The 17,500-nt window shown below is 40.7% G+C and overlaps 2 protein-coding genes across 8 annotated transcripts in view; both read right to left on the bottom strand.

Annotated features, from left to right (window-relative positions):
- Nucleotides 1-2,949, bottom strand: part of LOC122972600 (guanine nucleotide-binding protein G(olf) subunit alpha-like) — a 19,502-nt gene extending 16,553 nt beyond the window's left edge. Inside the window, exon 1 of one of the 2 annotated variants that reach the window (XM_044339825.1) lies at nucleotides 2,753-2,949. The gene's annotated coding sequence lies outside the window, so the exon portion shown is untranslated. Of the gene's footprint in view, nucleotides 1-1,097; nucleotides 1,271-2,752 lie in introns of those variants that run through there. The other variant, XM_044339826.1, reaches the window with a different exon arrangement.
- A 2,628-nt stretch (nucleotides 2,950-5,577) lies between these two features.
- LOC122972966 (synaptonemal complex protein 2-like) overlaps nucleotides 5,578-17,500 on the bottom strand; it is an 18,319-nt gene continuing 6,396 nt past the window's right edge. For 3 of the 6 annotated variants that reach the window (XM_044340400.1, XM_044340398.1, XM_044340401.1), the window contains 16 exons: nucleotides 16,650-16,702; nucleotides 16,519-16,564; nucleotides 16,004-16,096; nucleotides 14,749-14,821; nucleotides 14,427-14,575; nucleotides 14,206-14,320; nucleotides 12,719-12,768; nucleotides 12,565-12,634; nucleotides 11,305-11,384; nucleotides 11,162-11,204; nucleotides 9,046-9,138; nucleotides 7,178-7,350; nucleotides 6,993-7,087; nucleotides 6,277-6,376; nucleotides 6,138-6,196; nucleotides 5,578-5,699 (listed from right to left, as the gene is read on the bottom strand). In XM_044340400.1, coding sequence (XP_044196335.1) covers nucleotides 5,645-5,699; nucleotides 6,138-6,196; nucleotides 6,277-6,376; nucleotides 6,993-7,087; nucleotides 7,178-7,350; nucleotides 9,046-9,138; nucleotides 11,162-11,204; nucleotides 11,305-11,384; nucleotides 12,565-12,634; nucleotides 12,719-12,768; nucleotides 14,206-14,320; nucleotides 14,427-14,575; nucleotides 14,749-14,821; nucleotides 16,004-16,096; nucleotides 16,519-16,564; nucleotides 16,650-16,702 — 1,347 coding nt within the window. In that variant the 3' untranslated portion in view covers nucleotides 5,578-5,644. The remainder of the gene's footprint in view (nucleotides 5,700-6,137; nucleotides 6,197-6,276; nucleotides 6,377-6,992; nucleotides 7,088-7,177; nucleotides 7,351-9,045; nucleotides 9,139-11,161; nucleotides 11,205-11,304; nucleotides 11,385-12,564; nucleotides 12,635-12,718; nucleotides 12,769-14,205; nucleotides 14,321-14,426; nucleotides 14,576-14,748; nucleotides 14,822-16,003; nucleotides 16,097-16,518; nucleotides 16,565-16,649; nucleotides 16,703-17,500) is intronic. The other 3 variants (XM_044340399.1, XM_044340402.1, XM_044340404.1) reach the window with 3 other exon arrangements.

Raw genomic sequence — 17,500 nt, forward strand, 5'->3', positions numbered from 1 at the left:
GGTTTAGATCAGGTTTAGTTTAGGTCCAGACCAGGTTTAGATCAGGTTTAGTTTAGGTCCAGACCTGGTTTAGATCAGTTTAGTTTAGGTCCAGACCAGGTTTAGATCAGTTTAGTTTAGGTCCAGACCTGGTTTAGATCAGTTTAGTTTAGGTCCAGACCAGGTTTAGATCAGGTTTAGTTTAGGTCCAGACCTGGTTTAGATCAGTTTAGTTTAGGTCCAGACCTGGTTTAGATCAGGTTTAGTTTAGGTCCAGACCAGGTTTAGATCAGGTTTAGTTTAGGTCCAGACCTGGTTTAGATCAGGTTTAGTTTAGGTCCAGACCAGGTTTAGATCAGTTTAGTTTAGATCCAGACCAGGTTTAGATCAGGTTTAGTTTAGGTCCAGACTAGGTTTAGATCGGTTTAGTTTAGGTCCAGACCTGGTTTAGATCAGGTTTAGTTTAGGTCCAGACCAGGTTTAGATCAGTTTAGTTTAGGTTCAGACCAGGTTTAGATCAGTTTAGTTTAGGTCCAGACCAGGTTTAGATCAGGTTTAGTTTAGGTCCAGACCAGGTTTAGATCAGGTTTAGTTTAGGTCCAGACCAGGTTTAGATCAGGTTTAGTTTAGGTCCAGACCAGGTTTAGGTCGGGTTCATGTGATCACAGCCACATTTAAAGGAATAATAAAGAATCAGGGCTAACTGTGTTAGCTTCACTAGCATCATTACACAACCTGTGATGTCACACCTGTCATTACATCACTGCTCACACCTGAAGCTGCTCACCTGACCGAGGAGAAAGTAAAGAGGCAACATTATCATCAGCTGCTTTAATGCTTCTTTAAGAAACCTGTTGATCAGAACGATCTATCGCCTCCTCTGAGTCTGATTATTGAAAACTCAATGACATCATTTCAATTTTAATACTGTAAATATGAAAACTAAACAAAGAAACTAATTTTCACTCATTTTTCCACAGTATGTTTGTATTACAAAATATTTTGGATTTCACTGCCTTTATGGTCACTCAGTGGACAAAAACATTTACTTTCTAATCCAGCTGTTTATAATTTCTGGCAAATTCCACACACATAAAATGAAACAAAACTAACTTTACCATATTTCTTCTATGAAAACGTCCATCTGTTCTCTCAACATTATTCCAACTAAACTCTTCAAAGAAGTTGTTGGCATCATCGTTCTTTCAATGATCAGCAGCTTCCTGGAAACCAGCCGTGTTCCCCGACCTTTCAAACATGCAGTAGTCCAACCACCTTTAAAAAACCTCAACTAGACCCGTCAGTCCTCAGCAATTACAGACCAATCTCCAAACTCCCCTTTCTTTCTAAAATCCTTGAAAAAGTTGTTTTTAATTAACTGTCGTCCCTTCTGGCTCAAAACTGCATTTTTGAAAAATTCCAATCTGGTCTCAGAGTTCTTCACAGTCCAGAATCTGCATTACTGTGAATAACTAAGGACCTCCTGCTGGCTGCTGACTCAGGTTACTGCTCCGTCCTTGTACTCTGAGACCGGACTGCACCTTTGACACGGTAGATCAACTAGAACTGTCTTCTAGACATCAAGTCCTGGAAACTTTCTCCAGCTTAATGAGAATAAAACTGAGGTTATTTTATTTGGACCAACATTATTTCTCCTCATCTTGGCTCCATCTGTTTGACAAAACAAATCAATCAAGTTGTAAAATTAAGTTTCATGCAGCTCTGTATCATCTCCAGACTGGAGAAGGTCATCTACGCCTTCATATCTTCCTGCCTTGATTATTGCAACTCTTTACATTTTGGTTTCACTCAGTCTTGTTTATCACGTCTCCAACTCGTTCAAAATGCAGCAGCAAGAGTTTCGACAAGGTCAAAAAAGAATCTCCCTACACTGGCTGCCTGTTAGCTACAGAATCGCTCCTAAAATCCTGATGTTCGTTACGAGGTGTTTAATGGTTTCTGTCTCCATATCACACTGTCAGAGAACCGACATCGTCTGACCAAAGACTTCTGTCAGTCCTGAGATCCAGGACTGAGTGTTGTGGGGACTTTCTTCATCACTGCCTCTTCCTCCCACCATCCGATTCTCCCCCACTACTCAGATTTTAAAGCTTCATTTAAAAACATACTTCTACTCATTAGCTTTTAACTGTGACTAACAGCTCAGATATTCCTCCTGAAGTCTCTGTCGGTCTGTGTGATCATCTGCCTTCGCTAGTTTTATTATTAGTTGTTTTGTCTTCCTCTCTGTGTGCTGTGAAGCACTTTGGATCCACTGTGTTGTGTTAAGTGCTGTATAAATAAAGTTGACTTGACTTGATATTTCTAATTGATATTGAGCTCTATTACAACTCTTTAATTACCCTGCAAAATAAAAAAGCAACTAAGATCCAAACAAGTTTTGAAACATATAAAATTTCTGACAAATGTTAATTATTAATCTGTTTATTTGCTGCTGAGTATTTTTGCTTCTATTGAATATAAAAAGCTTCCCTTCACTGCTGTTTGTTTCGCTCTTCATGCTGCTCCTCACTTCTGTGAGTTCAATAATTTTTTGTATATTGTCATAATTTTATTTATACAATGTTGATGTTTCACACATTGAACAGAAAAGAGAAATCGTAACGGACTGCCTCGTTAGACCGCCTCTCTGTGAATCACTATAAAACTTTTAAAAATCAACAAATGAAACAAAATTGAGATTAAATTTATATGAATGTTTATGTGAAATCAGTTGCACTGGAGTGTTGGTGAGACCGAGGACGTCACCTACCTGTCGGCAGTCACTGAGCCGTCAAGTCTCAGCAGTTCAGTCTGTCCATCAAAGTCCAACAGCAGCTCATCAACCAATCAGCAGCTCGTTAACCAATCAGCATCCCAGTCTGTCCGGCAGTACTCACTCCAGCCTCAGGTCCTGCTTCAGTGAGACAGAACCAGTCTTCCTGCTGGTTCTCGAGTGTCAGTCCAGCTTCAATTGTCTTTGTTAAACAGCGAGGAGTGAAACACCTGAGCTGCTCTCTCTCTACCCCCCCCCCCACCCCCCCGTCCTCCTCCTCCTCCTCCGTCTCTAATAGCTCCTCATTAGTCGACTTGTGTGTTTTCTTTGGGGGATTTTACTGTTTTTCCTCTCATGTCAGTTTGCTGACAACCAGCAGCCAGACTCACAAACACACAACCTGCTTCACTCTGGAGTCAAAGAAAATCATTTTACTGCTAAGAAAGAATAAATACAAGAAGAAGTACTCAGATCCTTTACTGCAGTAAAAGTACATAAGTATTATGAGCTTGATGAAGTTAAAGTATTGCAGTAAAAGTACATAAGTATTATGAGCTTGATGTAGTTAAAGTATTGCAGTAAAAGTACATAAGTATTATGAGCTTGATGTAGTTAAAGTATTGCAGTAAAAGTACATAAGTATTATGAGCTTGATGTAGTTAAAGTATTGCAGTAAAAGTACATAAGTATTATGAGCTTGATGTAGTTAAAGTATTGCAGTAAAAGTAGTGGTTTGGTCCCTCTGACTGATATATTATTATATATGACATCATTAGATTATTAATAGTGAAGCATCAGTGTTAGAGCAGCATGTTACTGTTGTAGCTGCTGGAGGTGGAGCTAGTTTACACTACTTTATATACAGTTAGCTAGTTTAGTCCAGTGGTTCCCAACCTAGGGGTCGGGCCCCTCCAAAGGGTCAGCAGATAAATCTGAGGGGTCAGTCTGAGTTTGCTGTTTTCCAGAAAACTGACTAACCACGGAAGTAAATATTACTACACTTAACGGGACACTGATTGAAATACTATCCTCTTCTCCTCGGCTGTGGCTCAGGAGGTCGAGCGGGTCGTCCACTAATCGGAAGATCGGCGGTTTGATTCCCGGCTCCTTCAGTCCACATGCTGACGTGTCCTTTGGCAAGATGCTGAATCCTGAATCGCTCCTGATGGCTGAACCATCAGCGTATGAATGATTAGGTTTCCTCTGATGGGCAGGTTGGGACCTTGCATGGTAGCATCTGTATCATTCAGCGTATGAATGTGTGTGAATGTGATTTGTAGTGTAAAAGTGCTTTGAGTGGTCAGAAGACTAGAAAGCCGCTATACAAGTACAGTCCATTTACCATTTATAAATGCTGTGCTTCAAAACCATATTGAAAGTTAAAGTTAAAGTTTTTAACAGCAAAACTGCGTTCTTCTATAGAAATAAGGCTTTTATTACCCACAATTACAGAAAGCAAAAAAACCGGATAATCAGTCGCTAAATATTATTATTAATGTTTCCTTTTGTTCTCTCAGCCAGCTGTCTGTCTTCCTCTCAGTGATCAAACCAAACAACCAATCAAAGGTCGCGGTCAGTATTCAAAGGAGCGGACCGTCTTTTCCCGCCTCCAAAGTCTCAAACGTCTGAATGTTGAGCAGTTGTGAGCGTCACAGCTCCGTGCTCGTGAGACCACATTTGTGCACGTGGAACAGAAATGCTTCCTCGCGAGGATGCTCTTCTGTGCGCTTGTATCACGTGCACGCGCCTGACTTTCATGTGCGCGGATTTTGAGACTAATTAAACGCCACAAGACAAACAGTTTGGGAACAACTGGTTTATTTTATAATAATGCAGCGTGATTTATAAACTCATGTTCATTCATATAAAATCTTCATCTGAAAACTAAAGCTGTCAAATAAATGTAGTGGAGTAGAAAGTACAATATTTCCCTCTGAAATGTAGAAAGTAGCATCACATGAAATACTCAAGTAAAGTACAAGAACCTCAAACTGTACTTCAGTGCAGTACTGGAGTAAATGTACTTATTGTATCACTGGGAGCCTGAAATCTGTTTTTTATTGATGACTTCAGGACTTTTATACACGCAGGTTTGAACTTCTGCAGAAACTAATAAACATGTTGATGCTTCTGTTTCTGAGATCTTTTAAACTGAAGGACAAATATTCTGAGCAGCTGAATATTTTCCATCCATCTAAATGTTTTTATGTTATCTCTAAATGTCCAGAAATGACTTTTATTATTTGATGATATAAATGAGTCTAAAAACAAACATTTATTCTTCATCTGCATCGTCTCGTGTTTTCATTACTGGAGATTTTCTCACATTAACATGAAGTTAAAAATCTAAATAAATGATTTGTTGTGAATATTTGGACTGTAGAGCAGATTTAGATTATGGGATGTTAGATAAAGACTGTGTGTCTCCGCCGTGTGACCGTCTGCCATCACTGCAACCTGTGAGTCTCATTACTGTTGCCGTGGCAACCTGCTGATGCTGCAGACAACAGCTTTATTTTACATCCGTGAATAAGATATTACACTTTAGTTTTTTTTCTTTTATTAGCAGCTGTTTATTTTAATTGTTGTAAACCAGTGTTCCGTTTAATCATAATCAATATTCAATAAAATTTCACATTTTGAAAGTTCAGCTGACTTAAACACTCTGGAAATTAACTGGATTTATTATCTAATTGGAATTGTACCAAACTGATCACTATTTAATAGTTTATAATATTTAATAATATTTTTCTTCTACCTTCCAGGAACCTTCTGTTAATTTACTGTAACCCATCAGCTCTTTCAGAGGAAACTACGGCATGTTTTATATTTACTTTGTTAAACACTTTTTATTACTTATTTAATGAGTTCAGAAACTTTTCATTTCCTTCATTGGCTGGACAGACGATCCTCCCCTGACTCCGCCTTCTCCAAAGACTTCAACCTGAGGCGACAGAAACCAGATCCTGAAGGTCGAGACACTCTTAACCCAACATGCTGCTCAGAGTCGCGTCGGATCCATAAAAACACGACTTCTCCTCATGTGACCCAGAATATACAAACATGGAAATATTTCAACTTTTTATAAACATTTTGTGCAGCTAATTTACATTTTGTGGAGTGTTTGACCCATATTTATTTAAAACATTCTTCATGTAATATAACTCACTGACATCATGATGCGATCCTGTTTAATGTAACATTGCACCACTGTTTAGTGTGACTGAAGTATAAAAACTAGAGAATAAAGTCTCTCTGCTGTCTGAAAGCTTCATTAAGGATTAATCACATGTTCATCTGTGACTGATGAGACTAATTATGAGGAAATACTGTGAGAGTTAAACCAGATCCAAACCAGATCCTGGTCAAAGATCAGACTGACCTCTGATGCTGCTCCTCACAGAAGGAGCCCAGTCGCTGCATCTCAGACTGGAAGAAACTCTAGAAGACAAAGAGGGACAGAGTCAGTCCTGGGTCAGGACTCAGCTGTGGGTCGGCAGTGTCGGTACCAGAATCAGTACCAGGATCTGAGCGTTTATGGAGTTCAGACTGGCGGAGTTTTCTTCCAGTTGGCTCAGCTGATCAGTGATGCTGTTCTCAAAGCTCTGCAGCAGGACTAACCTACACACACAAACACACAAACACACAAGCTTTATTATTATTTATTATTAAAGTCCAGTTAACTTTGACTTATTATTAACTTCCTGATGTTAAAGTACAACACAGTGATTGGTTTGTGGCCAACGTGTCATCACCGCCGTGGAGACGAATAACATGAAATACCTTTGTGAGGATGGGCGGTGTCTGCGTGCAGGTGGGCGGTGCCTGTGTGGAGGTGGGCGGTGTCTGTGTGGAGGTGGGCGGTGTCTGCGTGCAGGTGGGCGGTGCCTGTGTGGAGGTGGGCGGTACCTGTGTGGAGGTGGGCGGTGTCTGCGTGCAGGTGGGCGGTGCCTGTGTGCAGGTGGGCGGTGCCTGTGTGGAGGTGGGCGGTACCTGTGTGAAGGTGGGCGGTGTCTGCGTACAGGTGGGCGGTGCCTGTGTGCAGGTGGGCAGTACCTGTGTGCAGGTGGGCGGTGTCTGTGTGCAGGTGGTGCCTGTGTGCAGGTGGGCGGTACCTGTGTGCAGGTGGTGCCTGTGTGCAGGTGGGCGGTACCTGTGTGCAGGTGGGCGGTACCTGTGTGCAGGTGGGCGGTGCCTGTGTGCAGGTGGGCGGTGCCTGTGTGCAGGTGGGCGGTACCTGTGCTGATGGACAGCTGTGAGCAGTGAGGAGATGTGTTGTTGACACTCTTTCAGGGACAGAAGAACCTCAGCTTCAAGTTTTTGCCAGCAGCTCTAAAAATGATTTACTTCATTAATATTGTTTTTATTGAGCATAAAATTTATTGATAATAACTAATCAATCAATAATTTCTTTGTACTGACAGTGAAGTGTTGTTCTAGCTGTGCTTTGAAGGCTTTGAAGGCAGTTGTAATTCCTGATGTCAGGTCTGACTCTGGCTCATTCACAGGCTCCTCCCTCTTGACAGATGACTCCGCCCCTCCATCAAACGGACCCTCCTCTTCTACAGATGGCTCCGCCCCCTCACGTGGCCACTCTGAGGCGAGGTGAGCAGCAGGTTCATAATACAACTTAACCACAGAGGCAGGTTCAACGTGACAATCAGAATGAAGCTAACAGGCTCATGTTGGGATTTTAACACCAGATTTCCAGTTTCAAGAAAAATGGTGTGAAAATAACTTGCATAGTAATACAACACTAATGTTAACCAAAAATATGGATCTAAATAATTTTTCACGCCTTATTGTTCAGTCAACTGTTATTAGTATTGATTAGTATTGTTTCTGCTTAAGATTGCTAATTTTTCATCAAAGTGTCTGAAAGAGAAATATTCTGGTGAACATATGATCACAAACTGTGATGTTTGTTTGTTGCATTCAGGATCTGTTTCATGGTAATTTGTGGGAATTTACAGGAGTACTTGAAAGTTTGTGAACCCTTCAGAATTTTCTCTATTTCTGCATAAATGTGGCCTCAAACATCAGATTTTCACAAAACTAGATAAAAGAAATCCAATTAAACAAATTAATTTGGTACAACTCAGAATTCATACTGTCATCAATGATTACTAGCGGTCCTGGTCCAGAGGTCCAAACCACGCTTGTTGCCTAACATAACGCTTCTCATTCAAGCCAAAAAGTTGGATTTTGGTCTCATCCATCCACAGAACATTTTTATCCATGAGGTCTGGAGCGAACTGTAGACGGCAGCAATGTTCTGTTTGGAGAGAAGTGGCTTTTCTCCTCGTAACTCTGCCGTGCACAACAATGATGTTCAATGTTCTCCTGATGGTGGACTCATGAACATTGACTGTAGCCACTGCAAGAAGGGGCTTTGGTTTCCTAGACCTTACTCTGGGGTCCGTTGTGGCCTCCTGGACTATTACACACCTGCTATTGGTGTGATCTTTGTTGGTCAACCACTCCTGGGGAGGGCAACACTTTCACACACAAATATGTAACATTGGATCATCCATAATTAATAAATGAACAAGTGTAAGGTTTTTGTCTCATTTGTTTAATTGATGTCTATCTAGTTTCTGGACTTGCATGAAAATCTGATCATGTTATAGAAATATTGATGCAAATTCTAAAGGCTTCACAAACTTTCAAGCACCACTGTGTGTGTGTATATATATATATATATATATATATATATATACACACACACACATACATACATACATATAATTTAAAACATGCATGACAAAATTACAAAAACTTCACCATCTTTAGTTTCTAACCTCTGATTAAATTATGTTTTTTCAGATTTTACAACAAGTTCTTTGTGCTTTTATGAAACACGGAGGTTTTCAGATTCTGACCGCTGTTAAAATTGAAAGCAAACTGACAGCTTTGTGTCTTTCAGTCTAGAATTTCATTTTCAGATTGTTTTTCACTTGAAAATGAGTCTCACATTATAGATCTGTCTGTAACATCCACATGAATGCATATCACCATCATTAACACCACTTCTCACGAAATATCACCGTATGCAGACGATATATTGTTATGTATTTATAACCCAACTCATCGCTGACAATCATTTCAGGCTTTTCTGTCTCAGAGAAATGCTTGTAATTCATAACTTTGTAAAGTAAATGTGAAGAAAAGAATGTCATAAATGAAAGAACAGCGAGCTGAATTATCCTGATAAAAATTTAAATGTAAATTGATGAAGAGCCACCAGAACAAACAGGAACAGATGCAGCTGTGGATTATTTCAGTCTTACCTGGCAGTGCTGAGGCTGACTCCTCCTTTTCTGACTGAGGCTCTGCCTTCCTCCTCTGGGCTGACGGGCCCTCAGTTTGGCCTGACAGGTACCCTTCACATAGACAAATAAGACAGTCAGGACTTGATATAAACTTAGCACAAAAAGTAAGGAAATGTGTGTTTGGTAGATTATTTCTTTGTTGTAATGATGCTTCTTGGCAATAAATCTTATACTGTTGGAAATCCTGTTTATTTCCCTTTTAAATGGAGCCACATTTGTAAGGAACATGCATTTGTGGGACTAGCAGCAGAGCGAAGTATGTGGGTTGCGCCCATGAAAAATCTGCTCTGCCAATGCCAAACAGCTTATTTTGCTGTTGCTATTGACTCTTGTTTTGAGCTTCTGGTACCCCCAGGTGCTGCCAGGAGGCCTGCTATGACTGCCCTTCACCATCAGGCCCGTTTGCGCTGGTGTCGGCATCACGTGCACTGGAACCTGAACATGTGGAGGAACGTTATGTTCAGCGATGAGTCCAGATTCTGTCTACGGCAGTTGGATCATTGGGTCAAAGTGTGGAGAAGATGTGGAGAACGCTACGCTGATTGCTGCACCGATAGAGTAACATCTGTTGGTGGAGGCAGTGTGATGGTGTGGGGCGGCATCTCCCTCACTGGGAAAACGAGGCTTGTCATCATTGGAGGCAATTTCAATGCAGAGAGACATCGAGATGAGATTCTGCAACCAGTGGAAATCCCATATCTCCACAGTCTGGGACCGAACTCTATCCTCCAAGATGACAACGCTCGCCCCCACAGAGCGGGTTTATCAGAGACTACCTCCAGAGTGGAGAGGATGGAACGGCCTGCCAGCAGTCCTGACCTCAACCCCATTGAACACTTGTGGGATCAGCTTGGGCGTGCTGTTCATGCCAGAGTGAACAACACAACCATGTTGGCTGACTTGCGACAAATGCTGGTTGAAGAATGGGATGCCGTCCCACAGCAGAGTGTGACCAGGCTGGTGACCAGCATGAGGAGGAGGTGCCAGGCTGTTGTGGCTGTGTGTGGTTCTTCCACACACTACTGAGGCTCCTGTTTGTTAAATGAATAAATTGTTAAATTGCCAATATGTCCTGTTTCTTCAAACTTCAATCATCCACCAAACACCAAACAAGAGTCAATGGTAGAATAAGCTGTTTGGCATCAGCAGAGAAGATTTGGAAAATTTTTCATGGGCGCAACCCACATACTCAGCTCTGCTGCTCATCCCACAAATGCATGTTTCTTACAAATGTGGCTCCATTTAAAAGGGGAATAAACAGGCTTTCCAACGGTATAAGATTTATTGCCAAGAAGCTTCGTTACAACAAAGAAATAATCTACCAAACACAAATTTCCTTATTTTTTGTGCTAAGTTTATAAAACCGTCATCAACTGAAAAAACAAACTCTGTTTAGTTTGTGAGGAGAGAGGAGACAGGAAGTTTCTACAACATTAAACAGTCTAAAAGACCTTTCTGTCCAAACATGATAAAATGTTATTAATTATCAATATAAAATTACTCATGATAAGTCTTTTTTTCTGTCTTTTTTTTTTTTTAGGTCAAAATGATGTCTGAGTCAAAATAATTTCTTTTTTTAGTCAATCTTATGTCATTAAAGTCAGAATTCTGATAACCTTTATAAATATATGTGGTCTGACCTCATTTTTCTTAACTTACATTTTTAGTCTCAAACATTTGAGACACTAAGTCGGACTTAAATGATTCAATGTCTGACTCAACATGACGAATTTTATTTTTATCATTCTAAACTTTGTGGAGTTTTTTCTTTTCATGGCAGAAATGTGCTTCCACAGTTCTGTACCTTTGGTTTCATGACTGTGAGGCTTTATGTTTTAACACTGGTGGGAAGAACAAGCTGTACTCTCCAAACTGAGAGAAAACGAAGAAAAGAAGTAGAGCTCTGCCAGTTCTGTGAGTTTATTGAGTTCAATGTGAACAATATGCAGCACAAATTAAAATAAACTGCTCAGATTTCCCTCAAAAAGGAAGAGAAGAAGGAAGTCATGATTATCATCCAGTGATGGAGAGAAGATTTAAAAAAGAAAGAGCAATACTGAAAAAGAGTAAAGACCTGAGTCTGTAGCTGCTCTCTTCCTGTTGGAGCTGAAGACTTCCTGAAATTATAAAATAAAATAAAAACAAAAAAACATAAAACAGGTGAAAAAATAGGAAACTTTTGTTTTTTTCTTAGCTGAGGGATAAAAAGAAATTAACCTGTTGTAAAAGAGAGCCGCTTCCATCAAACTCCACTTCCTGCACCTGTGAGATCTCTAGCTCCGCCCCCACAGGAACACCTGAGAGACACACAGAACCCAGTTCAATCTATCGGTCCTTTCATTGATTGTCAGAAAATGTATCATTTCAGGCATTTATCAATCAAAACCTGGAGCCCTGGAGGCCCAGCGACATCACATGATGACAGTGAATGATTCAGACATGTATGAATGTAATTTAATGCATCTCACCATTAACAGCACGTATCACTGTATGCAGATGATCGTGTTGTATGTTGATAATCAAACAAATTCACCATTTTTACACTGTTTTCAAATCAAATGTACTGTATGTCTTATGAAGCTGAAATTATGCCCTTATGTTAAAGGTATGTAAGGTAGGTATTTAAATGAATATTTGTTTCATACAAATATTTTAAAAATTATTTGTATTTGGGAAGAAAAAAAAACGTGAAATACCAGCGTGCAGGTCGGTTACATCACTATCAGTGTCTCTCCTCTGCTCCGCTGTGACGTCTATCAGCAGGTCTTAACAAGAGGAGTCACATCCACCTGCTGCATGACGCACATTTCCCTATTTGGACATCAGTCCCGGAGTTGGACGTGTTCTCCAGAGATAAAGATGAGCTACTAACACACATGAAGGGCTTCCAAGGGACTCTCCATAACCTGAGATGTTTTAGAGCTCTCGCTCTCTCTGATTGGCTGAGTTAATTAACTAATCTGTTAAAACTCACTATGGCATGTCTCCTATTTGTCGTAGCCAAGGAGCCAAGATCATGACAATTATTATTCAGTGGGTTTTATTTTCCATCTTATGTTATGCATTCTGTTTTCACTTTATTTTATCTTATTTTTATCATTATAATCAAGTGGGTTTTATTTTCCAGCTCATGTTTCATTTATGTTTGTTTTTATGTTCATTTTATCTCTATTTTCATGTGAAGCGTTTGTTGCTGTAATTTCTTTGTTATAAAGCACTTTGAGCTGCATTTCTTCTATGAAAGGTGCTATACAAATACAATTTATAATAATAATAACTATGATGATGATGATTATTATTATCATAATAACAACCTGTAAATGGAAAGTAAGCAGATAATTCAGCGGCTTCTTCAGATATACAGTCCTTTCTGCTGATCTGGCTTCTTTGTAGGGATTCAGTCATCTTATTGTTCATTTTCTGCTGTTTGATTTGGAAAAATCAAACTTCATTCATGAGACGTTCGGTTTGTCTGACCTGAGTTGTACGTTGGTGTCGAGTGTCTGATCTGATCAAACAGAAACTCTGCTCGTCTTCCCACCGGAGTCTGAAGAGAGACAAACACTGACATCAGCAAGAAGCTCATCTATAAGTGGTGACTAAATAATTAAACAGGTTGATGAGGACTTACCGTGGTTACAGAGGAGTCTTCTTCACTGCTCGGAGATGACAGAGGCAGAACTGGACACAGACAGTCGTCATACCAAACAGAAGATCAAATATAAAAAGTGAGAACAAGTTAAAACAGCAGGAAATGTTCATGCAATCACCAGAGATGCAGGCAGGAACAAGAAGATAAAAGTTCATCGTGTGTCTCCCCTAAAAGAGTTTCATCACAGGAGCAAAATAACTGCAATCAACATTCATGAGCTTCATGTTCAAAACAGGAAGTGTTAACACAACAAGGAACATAAAAACCTCAGGATCAAATGTTTCAATCACTGCAGACTTTTGTTCCTGATGTCAATATAATCATTCAAGACAATTCAATGGATTGCTCATTTATTATATGTTTAATCACATTCATGTTAAAGAAGGTTCCCAGTGTTCCCAGTGTTCCCAGTGTGTTAAACCAGCAGTCAGGTGTCTGTAATCATTCCTCCTGTTCATACTGGATATTAAAAGATCCTTCAAATGTGCTTTCAATGTTAGTGATGGAGGATAAAATCCACAGTGTGTCCACACAGTCATTTAAAGTCTGTGTGAAGCTTCTATTTAGCTTCAGCAGTCTGAGTTAGTCATATCAAGTGGATATCTGACACATTTACAGTCTTTTTAGCATCAAATTCCCTCTTTGTGTTTCCTCGGACAGTGTTTCCCTGTTGAGCTGCAGGTGGAAGTATAGTAACAAAAAGAGGAACTTTGGCACTAAAAAGACTGTAACGTTGAAAGATATCTACTTGATTTGACTCATTTGGACGCTGAAGCTTCATATTAGCTTCAGACTGTGGATTTTGTCCTCCATCACTTCCATTGTAAGGTCATTATGAAGGGATCTTCTAATGGTCAGTATGAACAGGAGGAATGATTACAGCAAGAAACACAGCTTTAATGTTCATTTGGGCTCCTGACTGTTGTTCTCAGACATACGTTAAAAACTGTGAACCCCTCCTTTAATAAGGCTCAGTCACCAGCAGGTGGAGCTGTTTCATTCATTTATCAGCTGATTCCAACAGAGTCATCAAAATCGAAGCCAGAGTCGCTGAATTTTATGATTTATGTCCAAATGTATTGACCTCAGCACAGCTTTAGATACAAATAATAAAATTATATTTACAATTTATTCATAACTGTCATCTCTCTCCAATAAAGACTATGATGTAAAAATACATTTATTCTTTTTTATTTTAGCACTATGAAAAATTGGTTAAAATTTGTATTTTTTCTGTATATTTTTAACAGCTGATGTCTCTCTATGATCAGGAATAAACTCCAAACAGGCAGAACCGTGAGCTTATTGTTTGTTTTTATACAAATGTAGCATCATCATCCTCATCACTATTATTATTATTATTATTGAAATTATAATTCAGTCAGGCTCTATATTTAAATCCTTCTCAACCAGACCAGATGAAGGTTGAGTGTCTGTGCAGCAGCTTTGTGAGGAGGTGGACTCACTCTTCAGCTGACTCTTGCTCTGTGGTTTCTTCCTGCTGTAGGACGCACCACTGCTTCTGGCCGCAGAGGGGGAGACCTGGACTGTACCACCTGAGTCTGTAACACGGGGGGAGCTCTTCATAAAAACACAAAACAGGCAGTCAGACATTCACTGTTGTCTCATCTGTTTACCTGTAAATGTGTTAATGTGTTGTTTATTGCACTTAATATAAAGAATAGACAGACACCATGAAGACTCTCCCTGCAGCCTCCTCCAGCTGTCTGTGGTGTTCAGGGTCAAAGGTCAGTTTCACTGTCTGGCCTCTGCTGTTTAGGTGCATGATGGGATTGTTCAGCCGGACGCTTAGGACAGTATCAGCCCCACTGCATTCTGGGAAAACAGGAGAGCATGGACGAGATGTGTTCCCCTGCACATGCTCTAAAATCTCTTCTCTAGACTGAGAAGGTTTAATAAAAATAGACCTGTACTGAGTTAGTTTCAGAAGATCCACCTGTGCCGGATCAATATTAATGAGAAAGTGATCAGAGATCAATGATGCTGACCGTCATCTTTGAGCTGAACTCTGTAATGATCCACTTCCTCTCTGAGCAGGTGAACTGACCCCCACAGGAAGCCCTGAAACACAGAGCATGTCTGATACGCAGCTGCTCTCACACTGCATCATGGGAGGTGTAGTTTTCAATGACAAAAGAATGATTGACAGTCTGCGGTCTGTAGTCTGCAACTTGTAGTTTGTAGTCTGTAGTCTGTAGTTTGTAGTGTGTACAGCTGTGGGCAAAAGTTTTGAGAATGACATAAATATTAATTTTCACAAAGTCTGCTGCCTCAGTTTTTATGATGGCAACTTGCATAAACTCCAGAATGTCATGAAAAGTAATCAGATGAATTGCAGTTAATTGCAAAGTCCCTCTTTGCCATGAAAATGAACTTAATCCCAAAAAAACCATTTCCACTGCATTTCAGCCCTGCCACTAAAAGGACCAGCTGACATCATGTCAGTGATTCTCTCGTTAACGCGGGTGAGAGTGTTGATGAAGACGAGGCTGGAGATCACTCTGTTATGCTGATTGAGTTAGAATAACAGACTGGAAGCTTTAAAAGGAGGGTGGTGCTTGAAATCATTGTTCTTCCTCTGTTAACCACAGGTACCTGCAAGGAAACACGTGCAGTCATTGTTTTGCTCACAGGCAAGGATATTGCTGCTAGTAAGACTGCACCTTAATCAACCATTTATCAGATCATCAAGAACTTCAAGGAGAGAACTTCCTTAAAGAGAAACATTTAAAATAAATCCCTGTGTAGTGCTGTAGTATTAGAGTAGTACCACAGTACAGTGTAGTGCTGTAGTATTAGAGTAGTACCACAGTACAGTGTAGTACTGGAGTATTAGAGTAGTACCACAGTACAGTGTAGTACTGTAGTATTAGAGTAGTACCACAGTACAGTGTAGTACTGGAGTATTAGAGTAGTACCACAGTACAGTGTAGTACTGTAGTATTAGAGTAGTACCACAGTACAGTGTAGTACTGGAGTATTAGAGTAGTACCACAGTACAGTGTAGTACTGTAGTATTAGAGTAGTACCACAGTACAGTGTAGTGCTGTAGTATTAGAGTAGTACCACAGTACAGTGTAGTACTGTAGTATTAGAGTAGTACCACAGTACAGTGTAGTACTGGAGTATTAGAGTAGTACCACAGTACAGTGTAGTACTGTAGTATTAGAGTAGTACCACAGTACAGTGTAGTACTGTAGTATTAAAGTAGTACCACAGTACAGTGTAGTACTGCAGTAGTACCTGAGGTTCGTCGATGAAGAAGCTCACACATCTTGAGTCGAGGTTAAAGTCGATCCAGAACTCGTCCAGTTTGTCATCTTTTGGACGAAACAGCTGAAGATGAAAACGAAAAAGAAAAAGACGACAGATGAGTGAACAGGTGAGTGAACAGGTGAGTGAACAGATGAGTGAACAGATGAATGAACAGGTGAGTGAACAGGTGAGTGAACAGATGAGTGAACAGATGAGTGAACAGGTGAGTGAACAGATGAGTGAACAGATGAATGAACAGGTGAGTGAACAGGTGAGTGAACAGGTGAGTGAACAGGTGAGTGAACAGGTGAGTGAACAGGTGAATGAACAGGTGAGTGAACAGGTGAATGAACAGATGAATGAACAGGTGAATGAACAGGTGAATGAACAGGTGAGTGAACAGATGAATGAACAGGTGAATGAATGAACAGGTGAGTGAACAGTTCAGTGAGAAGGTGAGGGGAGTTCAGGTGTGTTATGCTATGAACGGTTTTCAGTTTTACCTCAGTGGAGTCTAGAAAGGCTCTGCGACAGGGGAAGGTGTAAACCCTGACAGACAAAATGAAGGGACAAAAAACCTGAATGAAGCATTGATCCTTTTATCAGAGGATCCTGATCAGTTACAGCTAATCACCTTCTGTCATCTCCATGGCAACTGTTAACAAAGTTCAGGAAACGCCGACAGTCCTGAGAGAGAGACGGGTCAGAGAGAGAGACAGGTTAGAGAGAGAGACAGGTCAGAGAGAGAGACAGGTTAGAGAGATGGGTCAGAGAGAGAGACAGGTTAGAGAGACGGGTCAGAGAGAGAGAGACAGGTTAGAGAGATGGGTCAGAGAGAGAGACAGGTTAGAGAGATGGGTCAGAGAGAGAGACAGGTTAGGGAGACAGGTCAGAGAGAGAGACAGGTTAGAGAGACAGGTCAGAGAGAGAGACAGGTTACAGAGATGGGTCAGAGAGAGAGACAGGTTAGAGAGATGGGTCAGAGAGAGAGACAGGTTAGAGAGATGGGTCAGAGAGAGAGACAGGTTAGAGAGACGGGTCAGAGAGAGAGAGACAGGTTAGAGAGATGGGTCAGAGAGAGAGACAGGTCAGAGAGACAGGTCAGAGAGAGAGACAGGTTAGAGAGATGGGTCAGAGAGAGAGACAGGTTAGAGAGATGGGTCAGAGAGAGAGACAGGTTAGAGAGATGGGTCAGAGAGAGAGACAGGTTAGGGAGAGAGAGACAGGTCAGAGAGAGAGACAGGTTAGAGAGAGAGACAGGTTAGAGAGACGGGTCAGAGAGAGAGAGACAGGTTAGAGAGATGGGTCAGAGAGAGAGACAGGTCAGAGAGACAGGTCAGAGAGAGAGACAGGTTAGAGAGATGGGTCAGAGAGAGAGACAGGTTAGAGAGATGGGTCAGAGAGAGAGACAGGTTAGAGAGATGGGTCAGAGAGAGAGACAGGTTAGGGAGAGAGAGACAGGTCAGAGAGAGAGACAGGTTAGAG

The sequence above is a fragment of the Thunnus albacares genome, chromosome 21 (assembly GCF_914725855.1).
Source record: "Thunnus albacares chromosome 21, fThuAlb1.1, whole genome shotgun sequence".
In the NCBI taxonomy this organism is placed as follows: domain Eukaryota; kingdom Metazoa; phylum Chordata; class Actinopteri; order Scombriformes; family Scombridae; genus Thunnus; species Thunnus albacares.